At 47.1% G+C, this 16682-nt stretch overlaps 1 protein-coding gene across 4 annotated transcripts; it reads left to right on the forward strand.

Annotated features, from left to right (window-relative positions):
- Window positions 1-817: 817 nt before the first annotated feature.
- C8H10orf95 (chromosome 8 C10orf95 homolog) lies at window positions 818-12012 on the forward strand. Of its 4 annotated transcripts, XM_059477633.1 has the most exons (3): window positions 894-961; window positions 1214-1328; window positions 10030-12012. In XM_059477633.1, exon 3 carries the CDS (start codon window positions 10094-10096, stop codon window positions 10766-10768), a length of 675 nt encoding a protein of 224 aa, XP_059333616.1. In that variant the 5' UTR covers window positions 894-961; window positions 1214-1328; window positions 10030-10093; the 3' UTR covers window positions 10769-12012. The 4 variants fall into 4 exon arrangements, with proteins under 4 accessions (XP_059333615.1, XP_059333616.1, XP_059333617.1 ...); XM_059477632.1 differs by lacking the exon at window positions 1214-1328 and having other exon boundaries at window positions 818-961; XM_059477634.1 differs by lacking the exons at window positions 894-961; window positions 1214-1328 and adding an exon at window positions 2709-2902.
- Window positions 12013-16682: the final 4670 nt, after the last annotated feature.

Genomic DNA, 16682 nt, shown 5'->3' on the forward strand with positions numbered 1-16682 from the left:
ATACATGGCTGCTTCGGAAGGTGGGGCAGTAATCCAGCAAATATCCTGTCTCTGGTCTTTGTACTCAGAGACTTGCATTTCTCTCCCACAATTAATTTCTATTCACCCTGTGTATTTCAGAAAATAGGGACTAATATTGTCCATTATCATTTAAGATCTCTCTGTGGCCCTTTCTCTCCAAGAAGCAACTCCTATGTTCAGCATATGTATCACCTATGGTCTCTCACTGCAACAGTTGCTTCCATTAAGCTGTTCTCAAATTTCACCAGGGGAAATTTCACCACGAGAAATTGAGGCAAAAGCCAATTGCTGTGCACAGAAAGATATTATTGCACCCTATTACTTGCCAATGATTTTGCACATTAGACTTACTAGTAGCTTCTTAAGCAGGTCATTTTTATAAATTCCTAGAAGCCAGACAACTAATTGTAATCAACATGGTTTGTAATTAAAGAGTGATTTGTAGGTATTTAGCTTCAGCTATTACGATCACCTGCAGCAGAACAAGGCATAAGGCAGTAATCAAATAATAATTTAGTTTGGAAAAGACCTTTAAGATCACAGAATCAGTAAACATCCCAAAGGAGCTGCACTACTGCTGCTGTTGTGCTGGGTGATGAGCTGACCTTGCAGAAGGAGTCACCCATTTAAAAGTCCTGTGGAGATTTCTCTCTGTAAAGGTCCATCACAGTGCAGGTGCTTACAATAACATAGTGCTGATGGGAGCCACTGATATGGCTTCTTACTTAATTACAACCTGGATGAGCAGTAAGTATAAATACCAACTCAGCTGTAGCTGAGTGTGAGTAAAAAGCTTGGGGGAGAGTAATACTAGGAGAAAAGTGGAAGGTTTATTTTTGTAGTGTTTAATGGGGGCTTCTTTTCTGTGTTAGTTAGTCTGTTGCTTTAAAGGTTACAGTTCTTTAAGTTTTGCTGACTTGAGAAAGAACCTAAAGTTTTGGTGAGTGCTTTTGAAGTTTTTCTGTGCTGGCTTTATGTGCTGATTTTAGCTGCTTCTTTACCTGTGTCCTGTATCCTTGTTCCCTGTCTGAGCATGAAATGTAATTGCTGAAAGAATGAGCCTCCTGTTACCATCTTAAGGTGTAAGGGCATGTTCAGGCAAGTTTTGCTGCCTTGGTTACCACAGGAAAAGCTTTCATTAGGTCTAATGCAGTATCTTAGGGCATCTCTTTACTCTCTGTGTGTCCCTAAGGTACCTGAGCGAAAAAGAGCCTGTGGAGAGTAGCCTGCCTTCTTAGGATCAGGTTGTGTATTCTACTGTTCCTTGGTTAAATGAAGGCATTCTCCTGGTTGTCTTTTCTCCACATGTGAGTACACATATGCCCAGCAAATTTCTCTCTGTGTTCTGCACTTATAGACTGGGCTCTTTTGCAATATTTCTGCACTTATATGCTACCTTTAATGTTTGTGGCAGCAGAGCAGTAGGTGACTGAGGTGTTTTGTATTTTGCCTGGCTTCTTAAAAACACAAATCCCTTTGCAGGTGGTGTCCTTTTCACATTTGCTGTTTGATCATGTGGGTGCTAATCCATGTACAGTAGCATAACTTGACTGTAGTATTGACTCCTGCCAGTGCTCTACTCTGTAATATTCCTAGCACCACCTGCTTGTGAAAGGTACTAATGTAAATCATTGTTGTTGTGTGATTAGAGGCTTTAAACACTTTAATTTGGAAAAAATGACACAGAAAAGCCTTTGAGTGATTGTATTCCTGGAAACACAAGATTTTCCTTTGATTCCTATTTTAAAAAATCAATAATGTTATTTGTGAGCTAGGTTCTGTATTGTCTAAAGACCATAACAGAAGGTAGTTGGTTGGTTTTTTTGAAGTTATAACAAAGCTGTAGATCAGCAGATGCTGCAGCTGTCTGCCTTGGGGATGCAATAAGAGGAGTATTCCCATGGGTAGTTCTGGCTCAGATGTTTGAACTTACACTAGAAATGCAGTATGTGTTGCTGTTGTAACAGGAAACTGCCTTATATGCCAGAGGGGTATGTTGTATGTAATACAGCCCCAAAGAGTGAACAAGCTTTCCTGACCTATTGTTTAGGGCATTGACATTCTGGGAAGACGTGGTGTAAGTGCATAAGACTATGTGCCTTCTGTACTTCTGCATATTCATCCTCAGTGCAGGATACGTGGGAATAGGATCTATTTAGAGAAGAAAGAGTTAAAATGCAAATAGTTTTCTGTGACACTGGTATTTCTCAACAGAGGAAACCCACTGTGGTCACAACCAGGCTGTGTGATCCATTAACTCCTTTGCAGGATAACAGGAGACTCTCCCCAGAGCACTTCAAGGACAAAGACTTGTAATTGAGCAGCTGTAAGAGTAGGATGCTGTGGAAGTACAAAACATGTTGCTCTGTTATGCAAACTGTCTTTGTGTAAGATAAGAAAGTGCTGGTAGGTAACTGGAGCTGAGCATGGGAATTAAGGCTGGAATTGAATGATTTGTCTTGAGTGTGTAAAGTAAACAATATATATCCAGGAGGAACCAAATAATTATGGAGTGTGTGAAGCAGCTCTTGCAGGGTAAAACCTTTCAAGGCCACCTGCACCATGTCAGTAATACCACGTAAGGCTGAGATTACCAAGGTAACCATATCAGAATTGTCAGGCTTAATTATGGATGTGGCAAAATCGAGGAAGAAACAATCTGGGTGGATTGGCTGTTTGGGAGGAGACTGAGGTAAAGGAAGTGTGAATGCAGCAGAAAAAGTGGATTCTGAAATTAGAGAATAATATATAAAATGAGACGAAGGTGAGATCAGCTGACTGAAGGATTGCAGGTGTCTGGATGATAGCAAAGCATGAGGACCCAAGCTCACAGGAATGGTGAAGTGATGCTCCTTGAACAACCTGCTGGACTCTACATCAGGTCTATGCTGGAAAGAATTGTTGTGGGAGGGCAGAGCAAAGTGGGGTAGATGTGCATCGTAGTGCTAAATGGTGTGGGAGGGAAGGGTGACTCAACTGCATCATGTGTGGTTCGTAAGACTTGATTAGTAGCTTCATAGCTGTGTGCAAAGTGATATAAATAGCCATGAGATGCTACTGGTGCATTAATGAGGTTATTGATATTTTAGTTGACTTATTGGTGTGCTTAATACAATTAGTGCCCTGAGTCTGTTCCCTCGACACTGTACTATGAAGGGGAATAGTTGGGCGGAAGGCACAGCTGGGGGCTCAACCAGGACTTCCTAATTCGGAAGCTTGAGCTACCTGGTACTGAGATCTTTTCTTTGAAGAACATCTGTGGATGGAGATTATGGGTATCAGATGAACTCTTGAGTGAGAGGAGGAGCAGGTCTGTGCAGGCTGTGTTTTAACATGGAGGGGATCCTTAGGACTGAATGCTATGAAATACACATTAAAATATGCTCAACTAAAAAAAAAAAGAGTAGTGTCTAGATACATAGCTGCATCTGGGAAAGGGTTTAAATGAGAAATAACATGGTGGCTGGGATACTGAGACATGGGACACAGATTTGAACCTCAGGTGAGGAAGATATCTGATGTAAAGGGTCTCTGCAGTGGTTACTGGGAAGATGGGAATGGTGGTGGTGAAAACTTTAATAACACAGAAGTTAGGCTAAGCCAAACGGAGAACGTGTCAGAAAAAGAGAAACTGTAGGGTATATCCAAAATGTATCCTCTGGTGCAGCAGATACACACCCAGGGAGAGGCTGGGTAGGTGACAGTGTCAGGATCACCTTGGCAGCAGCAGGGATGTTTTCTAGAGCCTTGCCTGCTGATGCAGTCACCCTGTGGTAACACTCATCGTGTTTTATTCTTGGTGGCACAGCTGTTCCCGAGCTGCTGTGTTACCCAGCGGCTGCAGTCAGAGTAGGAGTGGCTGCTCCAAACCTCTGTCAGCAGTGAGCTGCATTTGACTGTTATTTGAGCAGAGTTATGCAGGAAGGTGGTTTTTGGATAACGGCTGTCAAGTAAAGACTTGCTCTGCAATGACTTGGCTATTTCCTGGTGTTTTGATTTCATACAGAGTCTGGGCTTTGCACAGACCTCAGAAACAAATGCCAGACCCACACCAGACTTCAGTGCTTTCTGGGAATGTTGCTTTGAATAGCTGAAATGGATCTATTCCCTCTTCAAAGGGCCTCTCTAAGGGTTGACTGACTGTAGTATGCATTAGCTGCTATTTCCAGAGTTACCAATGCCAGCTGGAGCTCTTTTCTTCATGGTGCACTGGTAACAGCAGGGTGAGACTGGTGTCTTCTGGCTTCAGAAGTTAAATTCTCCCCCTTGGCTGAGCTGAAGGGATTGTGCATGGAGCTCTTATATCAGCTTTGCTTGTGGTATTCTTCCAGTTGGCTTGGGCAGTGAAGTAGTTCCTGATAGAAAGGAGGTGAGAGGAAACAGGGTCAGAGCCCCAGCATGCTGGGGGAGTTCCTCAGACTGGGTTAATGGTGTGTGGAGGCTCGTTCTCTACAGCACTGATTTGTATTGCTGTTAATCACTGCTGGTACCTTGAACTGGGTGTGATGCAGTAATCCCTTGTGTGAGAATTTAACACTTCTTGGAGTACTTTGCTGGGGCAGTATGGGTTGATTTTCTCTTGCAGAGTGTAGCAAAATGTGGTGCTGTGTTAGGGAGGGGGTGAGTGGGTTCATGTTCAAAATTGAAGTTTTTCCATTATTTAGCAGCACTAGTATGGGAATCTGGTCCTCTAGATAAAAATGAAGGCCTGAAAAGGCCCAGCTTTTAATGGGCTTTTGCATTTTCCTTGAATTCTTTTGTTGCTGCCAGGCATGTCTGGCTAAGAGAAAGCATCCTGTTTAGGAAGGCAGCCAGGTGCCTCCATCCTAAGGATCAGTACTGGTGGTGGAGGATCAAAGTTATTGTGTTGTGGCTTTTTGTACTGCTTTCCCATCTCCCCAAGAAGTACTTGGGAGTCTTCTCCTGGATGAGTTTTATTGAAAAGACTTCAAACCAAGCATAACCTTAAGGTGGTAATAAAGGGATAGAAGTGATAAGAAAAAATATGAAACTGCTTTGTCATGATCTTCTCCCACGTGCTATTTCCAGCTACCAGGATGCTGGATAAGTGTGTGGGATGGGCACCAGAGTGATGGAAGACAAACCTTGGCTGAATAAAAACATTCAGTTTTAACATCTCACTGTAAGCAGTCCTTGAAGCTGGGTTTTTTTTCTTTTTTAAAAGTCTTTACCAAAGCTTTGTAAGGTGGCAACAATTCTGCAGACTCTGCTCAAAATGGGGAGACTTACTGGAAATAACTCATTACTTCTTCATCCTCTTGGCTGGGGGAAATTGGTGCTTTTGCAGTATTCATCCCTGTACCCTTGGGAGTTGTTACAGAGCAATGGCAGGAGATCTGTGGTTTTTTGTGGGGTGGGGGAGGAGGTGGAGGTCAGAAAAAAAGCTAGAAAGAATAGTCTGAAAGCTTGAGTGCTGGAACAGAGGAAAGGGTAACTTAATGGTATCTTCATTTGTGAGCTGGTCACAGAGCTATGGAATGAGGTGAGAATAGTCTGGGTTGAGTGTTACAGTAAATTAGATGGTCATGTCCTCTCCCATGGGCCCAATGTCTCCACAGTTGTGTTGGCTTGCAGCATATTCCCTGAGGCAGTATCTAAACCCATCCAAACTGCCAGCCTGACCTGGGGACCCTGATTCTGCTGGACAGGGGGCTTGGTGAAACCAGTCTCTCCAGACATGTGAGATACTTGTATGAAGTTTCATGTGTTGGGTATTGTGGCACACCTGTGTGTTGGTACTGCCCATGATACAGCCAGGCTCACTTCAGTCTCTCTCCTACTGAATGTGAAGTCTGGCATGAATTTAATATTTACTTTTCTGTTTTCTGTAGCTCACAGTAGTCTCTTGTGTTCCACAAATACCTAAAAAGAAAGATCACCAAATTCAAAGCTAGCCGAGGTGATAGTAAATCTCTACTGCCCTGAGATGTTCAGAAAAACCATGGTACTCTGTATTTTTAGCAGGTAATTTCTGCTGCTTTAGATACTAGGAAAGCCCTACCAGACTTGGGCATTTCTGTTTTAACTAGTGGTGGTTTCATCACCTGTAGTAACTGAGAGGGCTGAAACAAAAGCTTCTCTGATCAAATGTCCTCTCTAGTTTTGTATTGCAAACATTGCTTGGTTGCTCCATAGCAACTCTATGTGGGGCAGCTGGTGTGAAGCACACTTTTCTTGGCAGGCCTTTTTTTGGGAGCTGTGGTGTCAGTCCCCTTGACCTCCACCAAGATGTTTGAGGAGGGAAAGGCCCTGCCAGATGACAGGGGCAGTGGCTAAGGGAATTGCTGGAGTCAGCTCTGGCAAGTCTGGGAATAGTCTGCAGTATCATGTTCTCACCAAGAAGAGATGACAATCTTATGTTAGTTTTCTGTGACCGTCTTTAGAGTTTTCTCTCCTTTTTATTGTGCCTGGTGTCTCATTCAGCAACAGCCAAGTGGGATCTGAACCCTTTTCCAGCAAGATCAAAACTGCTGGAAAGGCTTAAAAGGAGAGGCTGCCTTGTCTCTTGCTGTGTTGGCCCCTTGTTGCTCCCTGCTGCCAACCACTGCTCCAGGTGCCCTGGCATGGGGAGGCTTGCTGTCTGTCCATCCAGGCTTTCTGTCTGTGCCTCTAATACCTGGCATGTATTGATGGATGTCAGTGGCTCTCAGGAGCAGGCAAGCATTTAGCAGAGTTCAGCTCAGGCTTCAAGGTCTGCTATGCCTGTTCCTGCTCAGGACACTCAAGTGCTCAGTTACAGATGTGGTGATTTTTATTTTTTTTTTTCCCAAGGGATAACAGAGCTTGAAGGTGGAGCAAAGGAGAGAGGTAGTCTGAAGAGACAGATCAGCTAGGATCCTCTCTCCCTTTCTGGTCCTGTAGTTGGTCCTGAAAGTTGGAGGCTGTCATATATTTACTTCCAAGACCAGGCCAGCCTCTGGCTGCTGGTACTGGAGAAACAATAGAAGTAAGAGCAGGTGGATCATAGCATGGTTTGAATTGGAAAGGACTTAAAGATTATCCAGTTCTAACTTCTCTGCCATGGGCAGGGGCACCTTCCACTAGACTAGAGCTCTCAGTGCCCCATCAAGTCTCACCTGGAATGCTTCCAGGGATGGGGCATCCACAGCTACTCTAGGCAGCCTGCTCTGGTGCCTCAACACTCTCACAGTAAAGAATTTTAATTTCTAATATTCAATTTGAATTCACTCTCCATCAGTTTAAAACTATTCCCTTTTGTCCTATTACTGCTTGCCCTTGTGAAAATTCCCTTGCCAGCCTTCTTGGAGGCCCCCTTTAGGTACTTTAGGTGCTATAAGGTCTCCTTGAGAAGAGGAATGGGAGAAGAAACTGGAGATTGGACTCCTTCCTGAAGTGGTACCACTCGATGTTGGTGTTTGGAGTTGGTTTTCTTAAGCATCTGGCTTTTGATGCCTTCCAGCCATCAGATGGCCTGACAAATGATCACCTTCTGGGCAAACCCTGTTTTTCCTGGAGCAGTGTCTGCTTTTACTTCCTAGTAACTGAGAGATTGGGTCAGGCAAGCTGGTACTGGTGTTCTCAAAGCCCTTTTCTCCTGTACATGTGGATTTGTCATGCTGTAGCTCAGCCTGAAGGTCGGTATGAACAACAGGCAATTGTGTAATGGTGGGGTAAACTGCATTGTCAGCCCCTGTGGGCACCAGGATGCTGCTCTGCAGGGGCAGGGCAGGAGCATTTTGCCTCCTGCATACCAAAACCTTGTTGCAACACACCCGAGCATTCAGAGCGTTACTTGGTGCTGCAAGGCAGGAGCTGGGGCTCAGTGCCTCTGCAGGTAAGGCTGTGGCTGGGCAGTCTGAGCTCTGTGCTTGGGAGCAGGCAGGGACAGGGCAGCAGCTGTGCAGGGGGGCCTGGCAGAGGCCACCCAGTCAAGGCTTGCCCTGACAGGTTTGCAAACTTCCTCTGGGGCTGTGAAGTCTTGTGTAGGCTGTCAACACACTCCCCCCGGGTGATCTGCTTCCAGGGAAATGTGTTTGCTTCTGTGGTAGGGCATGTGATAATGCTGCCCTGAAGTGCTTCTAGCCCTGCTTAATCCTCATCTTGTTCCCCCTTCTTATCTGTTCAGTTTGCTTCCTCTTGTGGGTCATCCTGCCTGGCTAAGACACCAGCTTGTTCCCCTTATCTTTCTTCAGTGTAAAATCAAAGCAATTAGTTGCTGTGCTCAGGCTGCCTTGTGATTAAACTCCCAGTGATTTAGATGGCCTGTCAGTCCTTCTCCTTGCAGCTGCCAGGAAGACCTGGGAGCAATGATGCTGACAGCCAAAATGCAGGGTGCTACAGAAGCTTCTGAGCAAGAGCTGTTCATCAGCTAGATGTGAACAGCTTCTCCAGAGTGGTCCTTAACTGGCTTGGAGCAGCACACTGACCCAGCAGAAGGGGTGTAAGCTGGGCTTGCTTTGTTTCATATGATGGATGCAATAACTGCACACTCTGTGCAGACCACTTGCTCTGAAATACAAGCACTTTACAAAGTGTGGATCTCAATAGGAATGCATGGATGAGCTATTTAAAGAGATGCTGAGACTGGTTTTCAAGATGAGACCATTTGTTCCACGTGCCTACTTTATGCTGCCATTGACATACAACACCCCTTTGGATTTTTGTGGTCATTCTGAGCAAGTTAGGCAAGTAGGTTGTGAACTTCATTTCATTTCCTCCTATCTGAGGGGGTGATGGTTGTGATGGGCCTTGTCTCCAAGGCTGCAAGTCTTGTTTAAGGGGGCTGCCTGGTCTTGACTGAATATTCCAGTGCTGTTCTGCTGTTCCCTTTGTGGAGTGTAGGTGTCTACCCCTGAACCCATGGCAAAAAAAGGCTTGAGCTAGTTAATGTACATTATGAACCTCTAGGAAAAGGAAGAATTTGTGCTAGCTAAAAAGAAAAATCCCCATATTGCAGTACCCAGCATTGCTTGTGTCAGGCAACTCTTAGGGGACAGCTGAACTTTCATCTCCCTTTCTTGGTTAACACCTGTGGAAGAGGCAACTCTAGTTAAGGCAAGAGGAGCCCACAGGATCTGAACTCTGTGGAAAAAAAAAATCCAGTTTGCTGCCTATAGTCCTATGCATGATCTTTTCCTGTCTCTGATAGCAAACTCCTCTTAAAAAAAAAAAAAAAACAACAAAACCCTATGCTATATACAGCTTCCTTTCTGGCCCTAGGGGAGAGGATAATGAGTCATGGAAGGACATTGCCTCATGCCCTGGAGGGTGCTTGGATGTCTGGCAAGGGCAGGCTAGGAGCAAATTCAGCTGTAGGTCAGAGTTGCTCAAGGTAAATGTGCACTTAAAGGTGAATGGTAATTAGTGAGACCAGAAAGAGAAACCTGCACATGAGAACTTGTCAGAGGAAGTGTAGATGTGCCTGGATTTTGCTCTAGAAATAAACAAAAGGTACAGCTCTTGTTTGCTTATCAGAGTAAAAGCAGGGCTTTGGGAGGATGGGGAGAGAGTCAAGGGCAGCTGAAGATCTTTTTATTTGTTTAAGATTTCCTTGTCTGGGCAGGACAGCAGTTGACGTGACTGCAGCAGGGTTGGGCTGTGTTGCCTCTTTCCTTTCTTTGCCTGCTTGCTTTGTTTCTTTCCCTTGTGCCTGCCTTTCCACTTTCATGCCTGCTCAAGGGCCTCAGCTCCTTGCAGGGTCTTGCTGCCTCCCAGCACTGCAAACACAAGTCATGAGGATATGAAGTTGACTCTTCTGCCCTCAGTGGTCTTTATGTCAGCTTGCTCTCATCTTTGCAACTCAGAGATGTGTGGGTTAAATGATGTCTTGCAGAGAAGCTAGAGAGCAGTTGCTGGCAATGTGGCTCACTTATTCTTGGTAGGTTACTGCTCTTGCAAGCTGTGGGGAGCTCCTTGTATTAATTATTAATTAGTTGGCATGCTTACAGTGCGAAGTGTATCTCCTTATTCACTTCAAAATGTATATAACCAGTATAAATTGATTGTCTTCCCCTTCTGTCTTCACAGCTTTTGAGACTTAGCAACTGTTCCAGAGAGGTGCCCCCTGTGTAAAACCCCAGGCTCCTGTACAATGTACCAGTCCAGCTTTGTGCCACGGGAATATTACCCAGCCATGATCCCACCTTCTGCTTATACCTACCCACCACTGCGGCCTGGGAGAGCAGAAGACACATCCAGACCTGTGATGTTCCCTCCCATCCACATGCACAACTTCTACAGTCGACCCATCACTTTTGTGGTGGACAGGAACAGCTACCCTGACTACACAGGAGGTCAGGTGGAGTATCATCATCTCTATAGTGCCTCCAGTCCCTATATCCATCCATACCACACCTGGCACTTCCCTCCCATGGTCCCTATCCCTCTCTACAGCCCCTATGCAAACTACCATCCCTATGCTGCCTGCCAGAGGTCAGATCAGTATCGAGATACGTGGCCAGAAGGCTTCACAATGAGAGGGGAGCTTCAATGGGGGAAGCTTGGAAAGGTGTTTGGGCCAAGGAAAGACCTCCCAGAATTTGTGAAGGATGATCTCCGGAGGGTTTATGGCACCTACCCCCGGACCAATGTTTCCATATCCTATCGGAAAGGAGAGTTCTTGGTTAAGGGAGACCCCAAGACAGAAGACCAGGAATATGCAGTGGAGAAGAAGGTCATCCAGCAGGCTGTGACCCCCAGTGCCAGTGAGGCAGATGACAGCAGCGAGGACCGGAACCGTAAGAAGAAAAAGAAACTGAGACATTGAGGGAGTCAGATACCCAATGGACTGATGCTCCAGTACCTTCATGGGAGCCATTTGGCAGCTGGTTTTGGTGTGGTTGGCAAGTAACACAAGCAATGGATGCCACCATTCTTGCTGATTTCTTTTAATTGCTCCCCATCAACCACAATCTTATGGCAGATTTACCCTTATTGATGCATAATGCCCACCCTGTGAAGAACCCACATGACACTGGACTGTTGGGTCAGCTCATTGGCCCTGGTTTTAAAATGAGCATTTGATTTCCACTGGTTTGGTTGACTGGTCACAGCCTGGTAGGGGATCTCCAAACTGCAGCTCTTGATCAGAGAAGATGGGCCTCTTCCTACCTTGTCCAGGGGAAGGGCCTGTAAGCTGGTTCTCTTCCTGGAGCGATAAAAGCTGAATTTCCTTCAGGCTGAGGGCAGTGCAGGTCCCAGAGGACACAGGGGTTCTTGAGCACTCTGAAGAACAAATGTCTGCATGTCTTGTCACTGGTGTTTATGACCATATCATTGTGCTTTATCACCACGTGAGGCCTGTTTGCAGCACTTCCCTACACTCTGGTGTCCCCATCCTCTTACACTTGATAGTGTGGTGCTCATTTATCTGGGCCACATGTCCTTATTGAAACTGCTGTTGAGGCCCTGCTCTGGGTCTGACTTAGCTCTGGTTGGAGGTGCTGGCTCTCCAATGAGGTTACTGGAGTTGTGTGAATCACAGCACTTCCATGGCTTGGTGGTTGTACTGGAAGAGCTGTGCTGGAAGTCTGGAGGGCTGTGAGGGACTGGGTCTGACTTACTTGCAAACTTCTAAAAACTTCTACCTTTTAAATTACTATAAACTATAAAAAAAACCCAAATGCAAATGCTTATATTTCTGATTCTTAAATACCTGACATCAGTCTTTTGTGAACAACTTGCAATCAGATCTGACACCTTTTTGTGAAGTTAGGGATGGCTTCTGCTGTGGTTCATGCCCAGCCATGGTGCCTTGTCCCACTTGGCAGTATCCTGCCTTGCCCTAGCTTATTTTCTGCCACCTTCTGTAGGGACCAGCAGGAACTTTATAAGCATACAGGAGAAATAGGGGACCCTCTCTGTCACCCTGTAGTCTCCTAGTCTCCCCCTGGCCTCACACATGGGAGGGAATGGGATGTTATCAATCTGCATAGCAAAGGAGAGACTGAGGGTGAATTAACTTGGACGCCTTTGATTGTTCTGAATTGCAATAAAGTGAAAGCAAGTGGATTTTCTTTAATTCTTTTTTCTTAGTTAGTGCAACAGATTTTGTTTAACCAATTGCCAAAATGTCTCAGCAACTGTCTTCATTTCCCCTTCCCCATTTAGCTTCTTGGAAATGTGTTAACTCTGCTGCCAGACAAAGCTGCAAGAGGGCTGAACCAGAAAAACTGCTGTAGAAACCTTGGACCAAACTGGTGCTCTTTGGCTGTGTTGCAAACAGTGGCAGTGGGACTTGCTGAATGTGCTAGAAAAGGCCTCCATTACTGGCAGCTGGCTAATCAGTTATGCTTCTGGTTACCTAGTAGAGGGAAAAGGCAGCAGTTCCTTCTGGGTTGGTTGGTTGTTTGTTGAGGTTTTTTCAATCTCCTCCTTGGCTGAGCAGGCTGTCCTACCTAGTCAGGGATGTGCATTTAAATGCCTGCATTGGTGGTGCACTCACTGCCTGTCCTTCCAGCAGCAGTAGCAGCTCCTTTGGGCAGTGAACCCAAAGTTCATGCATTGGATCCTTGCACAGTGGTTCAGCACCTCAGTGGGGTGTGAGAAGGAGCTTCTTCTCCATCCCCTGCAGCTGTTGTGGGATGCAGCTGAGCTGTCAGAACTGGATGCTGTCTGCCATGGGCAGGGGCTGCTTTAGGTAAGATCCTGGAAGAGGTGCAAACTAGCTCTTCTAGGCAAGGTGAGAAGGAGCATGGGGTTTGCCATACAGTGATTTTGAAATAAATTACAAAGACTTGCACAATAAATTATCCTAAATGCCATTCCTCCAGCTGTTAGGTTCCTGGTGGCAGCATGATACCATGTCATAGTGGAAATGTCCCCAAAACTCAAGGGGCACAGTCAGGCTCTCCCAGAGGTATGTGATGGATGGGTGAAAACAGAGCCTGTTGCCTACACAAATACTTTCTCTAAATATGTGTTGCTGCTGGGGTCATCTCCAAGGCCCATGGGGAGACAGAGGGCATAACCCTTAACTTAACTCATCCTGTCCTGTTTATCTTCTGCAAAGTTTTGTTTGGTTTTGCTGCCTGGACTCTGAACAGTAGATTGCTGGGCACACCCAGGCTGTTGTTCTGACAATGTGTATTTTTAGCAGAGGCTCACAATTGCTTGCAGTACATCAGGAGGTAGTAATGTATTTATTTTCTAAAATGCCATTTCACTTCCAGAAGGAAGAAAACATTCTATAGTTGGGTGTTTTTTTTCCCTTGGGGGAAGATGTGCCCTAAACCTCTAGTAGCTCTCTGATAGCAGGTATTTCTGTGGTGGCCATAACTCCCCTCCACCCCTAACCTGGTCTCTGTGCAGGAGCAAAGATTTACATATTCCTTGTAGGAAGAGCTCACAGTTGCCTTTTCTTCCTGAAGGTTTGAGGCTCAGTTGCTGCCCAGCTGCAGAACTGAATCCATAGGGCATTTTGGAGGCTTTAACGCCTATGGAATTCAGTTCTCAGAGCCAAGCAGCCAGTGCGAGTCAGCTTCCCTGGCTCCAGCCAGCTGTGTCTCCATCTGCAAGGGGGAAAAAATAGCAAAGAGCTCATCATATCTTTGACACAGGGCAGGCACTGAGCTGACACAGATTTTTGCAACTGGAGCTGCCACAAGGAGAAGACTCTGGCACCTCTCACCACAGAAGCAGCACAGACAGACAGAGCTTTCTTTGGAAACTTTGCTCAAGTTGGCTGGCTCTTATTTTTTTCCACTGCTTCAACGTATGCTGTTTGGAGTCACTGTAAAGTTTCAGGTCAGCCCTGAGCTCTGCAAACCTGCTGGAGCTGTAAGAGAAACACCATTTCTGCCACCTAGGACTGGTATTGGCAGGGGTGTTGAGAAGCCCCTATATATTTGCTCTATGTGCAGGTGTCACACATCCCTTGGTCTAAACTGCTCTTCTGAAATGCTCTTTCCTCAGTGTGTGTGTCTGAAAAGGGGCAAGCTGTGCCAGGGAAATGCTTAGTCCTATAGGAGCAGTGCAGCACTTCCAGGCATTGACCTCTGCTCCCTTCATACTGAAACCAGTGCCCACAGGAAACCCTTGAACTTGGAGGTGCCAGCTGAGGGCAATGGTTTGTGCAGCAGGTGCTACCATGGGTGGACAATGAGGTGCAGGGGCTTTCTGCTCATTTGGAAGTGGGAAGGGTCACAGTGTAATTCTGTATAGAGTGAAAGGCCTTTCTCAGATAACTCAGAGTGGATTCAGGGAGGGACTGGTCTCCATCTGGGTTAACCTGGGACTTGCTGGTGCATCCCATAACTATATACATACACTTTGTTGCCCACTGCCCCCACCCTCTAGTTTGGGCTGCAAGGCAGACTTGAGGGACACACAGGGATCCCCCTGAGCACCCACAGAGCTGCTGATGCTGCCAGCAGCTTTGGGCAGCCTCACCCCTCAGTAAATGTTCACTTTCAAACCTGGGGACTGAGCTAATGGCTGAAAAGCTTTTCCTTGGCTCAGCAATATTTGGCACAGTTGTGACGACAGTGGCTCAGGCAGGAGTAAGCACCAGGAGAGGATTCCAGCCCTTTGCCTGTATGTCAGCAGAAGAGACGGGAAATGACACACAGCACTTTGGAGCACGGGCAAAGATTTCAATGGGGGAAGCACTGAGCAACTGTTGCACGAGCAGTGAACTCCAGGATTGCTCAACTGCTGGCCCTGGGCACTATTTTAATCCCTCCTCTGGGAATTACAGTCAGTTGGGGCAGCATGAACTCACCATCCTGATGCACGTAGCAAGGCAGCCAAACCCTGTTGCAAAAGCTGAGGAATTCCAGGCTGAAAGTGCCAGCACTGGTGTATCCCAGGGACCATGTGCAGCAGCACCACAGAGCTTGCCCAGAGGGGCAGCAGTGGAGGGAGACAGGGTAAAGCAGAGCTTACGCCAGGGTCCCCACCCTGCAGCAGATGGTCAGGGTTAGAGAGTTTTCCGTAGCTCTGTGCTCCTCAAACTCTGATCTCCTTCCTCCTCCTCCTCCCCTTGCTCTGCAGGCAGCCACCTGTGCACTCCAGTGGGTGGGAAGGCAGCCTGCCAGAGACATTTTAGCCACGTGGAAGCACCTGCCAGCCTGAAATGGTTAGTGGGGTTGAGATGCTTTGGGGCTGCTTGTTGTCCATCTCACGCCCATGGGGACGTTACCCTGCAGTCCCTGGCTATTTGAGTGTGCATGGAAAACCTTTGTATTTCTTCCTTAAGATGTAAAACTCTCCTCTGAGGCATTTATTTCACATCATTGATGGATATCTGCTGTTCAAAGTGCCATGCATCTGCCTTCATCCCCCTGCTGCTCTAAGCAACCATTGCTTTCAGAAACTGAAAAGTGCAGGCCAAGGAAAAGCCTTCCCCCTCATCTTTCTCCGTGGGATGATTTGCAAAGAAAGGGGAAGGGTTTCAAGCAGACAGGCAGGTGAGCAGGATGGGGGTCAACACCAATAAGCCTTCCCTGATAGTCCTCCTTCCCTTGCACCATGGCCCAGGGAGGTGATGTGGGTGCTGGGGCTGAGTTGGACAGCCCAGGAGCCTCCTGGCATGAACTCCCCCATGCCCTGTGTCCCACCCTCCCCAACGTGGGGCAGGGACAGCTCCAGCACGATACTTTTGGCCTCCTACCTGTGGCTGCTGGGACTGGGGCATCTCATTGCCAAACTGCACCAGAAACAGTTTGATCCAAGTGCAATGGAAAACCCATGGGGGATGAGCTGGGAAAGAAATTATTCAAATGCAAACTCAGACAAGCTCTAATTCTGATTTCATTCCTGGCTGCTTCTGTAAGCAACGTGCCCATGGCATGGCATCCACAGCATACCTCATGCTCTGCTTTTACTCCTTGGTTTTCCTGACCCAGATTCATCCTGTATTCATTCACCCAGGCAGGGCCAGGGCTGGATTTGGCCCTGTGTATTTGGGACCCTAGGGGGTCTGCATTGAAGTGGGGTGCCAGGTAATACCTTGAAGGGCAGGGATGAATGGAGATTTGGGAGCCACCTCAGTGATTGGCATTTTGGTGGTGTGAAGGTGCCCTGTCCTGACGTGACCCTGTGTTTTCTGGAGGCTGTGTCAAGGTCAGCACTGCACTGTGGGGTGACCATTGCCCCAGCTCAACCCCGAGGAATTGCATCAGACCAGCTGCCATATTTGCAGGTGGGAGTTTCATAGCCCCACTGCAACCTGTCTCCCCTCACCTTGGAGCTGGAGCCCTTGGCCAAATGCTGAGAGCTCCTCAAGGCTCCTGACCTCAGCCCAAAATGATGGTGAGTCAAGAGACACTGCAGACAATCAGGTGCCCAGGAGGATACTGCTGCTGTGGGGCTTTCTCTGTGGAGCACAGCAGAAATGGCCACATGAGCAGATTTCCCTATGGCAAGCCCCGCTGGAGGCGATGGGAGGACACAGAGAAGCAGAAGCTCACTCACGGCCAGCCCTGCTGCTGGAGAGCTGCGCTGCAGCAGCTCAGCCTGAGCTGCCAGAGGTACCGCGCTCTTTGTGCCTTTCGCTCTCCGCTCCCTCCCTGCTGCGGCTCCACGGACAGGCTGGAGCGCTGCCCTGTCCCTCGCTCCTGGGGGAGACAAAGCACAAGCCACTGCTCCAGAGGGAACGTGACTGCCAGGCAGCTCCAGCGCTCAGAGGTTAATGATTTATTGCTTTACGTCTTAAAAAAAAAAAAAAAAAAAAAAAAAAA

Source organism: Ammospiza nelsoni, chromosome 8 (assembly GCF_027579445.1).
Source record: "Ammospiza nelsoni isolate bAmmNel1 chromosome 8, bAmmNel1.pri, whole genome shotgun sequence".
NCBI classification, from domain to species: domain Eukaryota; kingdom Metazoa; phylum Chordata; class Aves; order Passeriformes; family Passerellidae; genus Ammospiza; species Ammospiza nelsoni.

Coding starts and splice junctions, on each gene's coding strand:
- C8H10orf95 (XM_059477632.1), top strand. CDS start 10,094: ATGTACCAGTCCAGCTTTGTGCCACGGGAATATTACCCAGCCATGATC.